At 40.4% G+C, this 3,951-nt stretch overlaps 1 protein-coding gene across 1 annotated transcript; it reads right to left on the bottom strand.

Annotated features, from left to right (window-relative positions):
* Window positions 1-282: 282 nt before the first annotated feature.
* Window positions 283-3,437, bottom strand: slc35g2a (solute carrier family 35 member G2a). The gene is made up of 2 exons (XM_016514554.1): window positions 3,200-3,437; window positions 283-1,792 (listed from the first exon to the last, which is right to left on the bottom strand). The coding sequence occupies exon 2, from the start codon at window positions 1,760-1,762 to the stop codon at window positions 515-517; it is 1,248 nt and encodes a 415-aa protein (XP_016370040.1). The 5' UTR covers window positions 1,763-1,792; window positions 3,200-3,437; the 3' UTR covers window positions 283-514.
* Between the last annotated feature and the right edge of the window lie 514 nt (window positions 3,438-3,951).

The raw sequence follows: 3,951 nt of genomic DNA, 5'->3' as shown, positions 1-3,951 counted from the left end.
GTGTGTGTGTGTGTGTGTGTGCCTATGTATGTATTGTACATATACACACATATACAAACACATATTATATATATATACATACTGTAAACAGAATTGCAAGGAGGTAAAAATTATTTCTTTCTCAAAACACTGAGTTTTGATTTCTAAGTGAAGAAATTATGTTTAAGTGTTTTCACACATGATCACTGGGTATAGGTCATCAGTAAATGAGTGGAGCATTGAAATAGCAGTGTTTCCCAAATGAAACAAAAGAGCCGTTAGTTTTGAATGATGTGTGCAATGTAGAGAACTGTGTTTAGAGTTTTGAAAAAAGTTTGTTTTACAATAGCAAACTGAGTTTAAAGCACGTAATGAGCTTGTCGTTTTGCAGACTTGGTCTAAAGATTAGGTATATGAGTGAATGGTTTCACTGAGTGGACCTCAAGTACCACTTTTAGTGTCTAAGCAATTTTAAAAAACTGTAATTCAAGGCCTGAAAAATCAGACTGAAATATCTATAAAACAATAACTTTGATCACTTTATCGGTGAATCGAGGATCTCTTCATACTCCTGTCTTTTGCTCTTGCCCACCCAGTAAAGCTTTACAGCCGTCAGCACCACAACACTGATGATGATGATGAGACCCCCGATGATGTCATACACTGAGGGGACCATGTGGAGCACAATCAGCTGCAGAAGCATAGCCACAACAATCTCCATATGCTGAACGGTGCTGACCAGTGCAGGATGGAACTTGTTGAGGGCGTAATAGACCCCCAGGAATGCCACAGTGGAGCAGACGCAGATGCCGATTAGATAACCCCACGTCTCTCCATCCAGTGGAATGATGGGCTCCTGCAGGATGAACATAGTGGACACTCCCCACACGGTTCCGGTCCAGCCGAAGGTGAAAAGTGCAGCCCACATGCTCACCCTCTCTTTGATGGCGCGGTATATGATCATGGACAGGGCCGCCATTAAGCCTGCCATCACCGTCATGGTGTAGCCGAAGGCCTCCTTCCAGAAACCCAGAGATCGGTGCTCGCCTACGACGTTGGGAATCATGACCAAGCAGAGGCCGAAGACGCTACTGACAACCGTCACCACATCTGTCATTCCTAGTCGCTCATCGATGAGTAAAAATGCCAGTATGGCGCTGAAGACCGTCGTGGTGGCTCTCCACATGATGGTGCCATTGCTGGGCGGGACGATGGCAAAGGAGGTATACGCACACGTGATGGAGATGACATTGCACACACCATAGAAGAAAAGACGCAGTCTGTAGCCTTGAGGCCCGAAGGGAGGCTCCTGGTAATAAAACACCACCGCGATGGACAACAGCTGGATGACAGAGCGGATAAAGAGAAGCTCTAGCGATGGCACCCTAGAGCGGTCGGCAGCTAGACGTGTGATGAGAGCCACGCAGCCGTGGGCCAGAGCTGCCCCGAAAAGAGCAGCCCACGTCATGCGTGAGGCGAACACAGAGGCCTCCCCGAAGCTCTGCAGCTGACCTCCGACCCCTTTCTCCTTTTGATCCCCAGCCGGTTTGGACCGACTGTCAAGCGCGCCAAACAAAGTCCTGCCTGACTTGCTGTCAGTGAGGTGCTTCCTGTCTGAGGTCTCTTCGACAAATGAGCCGAAATCTTCAAAAGATGGAGCGTCATCATAGCCCTCGTCTCCAGGCTGGGGAAAGTGAGTGGTGTATTTGACCGTCACTGTGTTTGGGTGGATTTTGACTCTCTTCTTGGAGCCAAGAAGATGCTTTGATGGTGAATCATCCATTTTCTTACAATACTAGCTGTTGAGTAGCTCCTGAATGTAAAAAAAAAGATGCACAGCTCAATATCTCAAGCAATATTTTTAAATTGACAGAAATTTCACAGAGACTTCTCAAGTAAAGCAATGACATATGTGACCCTGGACCACAAAACCAGTCTTAAGTTGCTGAGGTATATCAGATTCCAGATTTTCAAATAGTTATATCTCGGCCAAATATTGTCCTATCATAACAAGCCATACATCAATGGAAAGCTCATTTATTCAGCTTTCAGATGATGTATACATCTCAATTTCGAAAAATTGACCCTTATGACTGGTTTTGTGGTCCAGGGTCACATATAAGTGTCCTGGTGTTCTGTAAGTATTTTTGGATCTGTATTAATTACCATTACTTGCACTGACTTTACCACAGCATAAAACCTAGGCAAACTCTTTCTTTACAAAAACTGAAATTAGTTTATATTACATGCTTTTTAATTTAATTTAATTTAATTTTAAATTTTACATGCAGGTAAAAACTGTAATACTGAGAAATATTATTACAATTTAAAATAACTTAATATATATAATAACTTAATATATAGTTTAAAAAAATTTGAATTTTTTTTCCAAAAACATTAATACTTTTATTCAGCAAAGTATTAATTAATATATATATATATATGCGTGTGTGTGTGTGTGTGTGTGTGTATCACAATCAAGCTCAACAAATTTCTAAGCATTTATAAGCAGGTAAGTCGGTAGGTTCTGAACCACAAATGTGGTTTTCTATGGTTATATGATATTTTTATGAATTTTATCCTTCAAGGACATAAATGTCATGCTGGCGCAAGTTGTTACTTGTGTTTTAAATTGATACAATTTATTAACAACAGTTTGGTCAAAACATAGTAATGGTAGCCTATTATATTTTTGTATGTTACCTGTTTGCTGTTTCATAAATTGTTTTAGACTACTTTTTACATTTGCTTTCTTCTCCTGAGCCTTTTGTTGTCAATTAATTAAGATAGGCTATGTATCTACAAGAACTGACTCTCAAAAATAAACCTACACTGAGAGTAAAAAGTGTGACAACTAACCCCGCTGTCCCCTACAAGCTATTTTGAGAACACGGTCAATAATGACGCCTGCTTCGATGATGTCACATGACGCAGAAAGCAGCGGATGAAGTTGTCGTATGTGAGTCACATTTATATAGAGAGGAACCGATTTCACTCCGGATACTGATTTATGAATGAAGCCGAAAGGCACGCTGTGTCTAGTACTACAGCACTGAATGTAGGCTACTCACGCCCCTTCTGTTATTCATGCATAACATACATGATACATATCTAATATATCTTTCAATATGAAACAATATGGCCATTTATAAGAAGGTAAGTCGGATATTTCTATTAAAAACCACCTGCGCGATGACCAAGAAAAGCGATTAATTCTCACCTATCCTCTCAGATGCCTCACGCCACTGAAGATCCGCGAATGAATGTATTAAATCCAGCGATCATTGCTGTGTTTTTGAGGCAATACATTTAGACTTCCCATGCCTTTCTTTCTGTATGGAAACGCTTCTAGGGTTGTGAATAAAATAATGAATAAAAGCAGGGCACCTCCGCCTCCAGTCGGCTCGCAGTAGGTCTCCCAGAGGCTCTTCTCGCAGGATGCTGAAAGTCGACGTTGTTTCTGGATTGTGAGATCTCAGTCGAGCTGCATGCATGGACTCTAATGAGGAGCAGTTGCTCTAAGCGTGCGTCAGCATTCAGGAGGAGCCTTGACGCAATACAACTTCACCTAACAACATTTGAATCAGTCTATCACTCTTCATTATGGCCTGGATATCATTTATACATTAACAGAAGATATATTTTATTAAAGTACTATATGTAGGCTAATTGCAGAGCAAGGTGAGTAAAAGCGTGACAGGCTCGCGTTATGAACCCAAATTGGTAATAAGGACGAAAACTACATAGGGCTTTATACATTTTTGAATGAATCAAAAAATGATTCAGTATTAACTAGTCATTAGTGAATTATTAATTACAAGCTATATTTATAGAGCTTTATGCTGTTTGTCAATAATACAGGTTTGAAACAAAATGAAGGTGGCAGAATCTTTTTTAAGTTTACTTGTTCTGTCTAGAAAATGAGGTTTTCACATGCATTTTCAACTATTTAAAAGATGCTTTAAATGTGAT

This window comes from Sinocyclocheilus rhinocerous, unplaced genomic scaffold (assembly GCF_001515625.1).
Source record: "Sinocyclocheilus rhinocerous isolate Xijiao unplaced genomic scaffold, SAMN03320098_v1.1 scaffold26, whole genome shotgun sequence".
Taxonomy (NCBI): Eukaryota; Metazoa; Chordata; class Actinopteri; order Cypriniformes; family Cyprinidae; genus Sinocyclocheilus; species Sinocyclocheilus rhinocerous.
The sequence above is the reverse complement of the archived record's forward strand: the minus strand, read 5'-3'. Positions and strand labels throughout refer to the sequence as shown.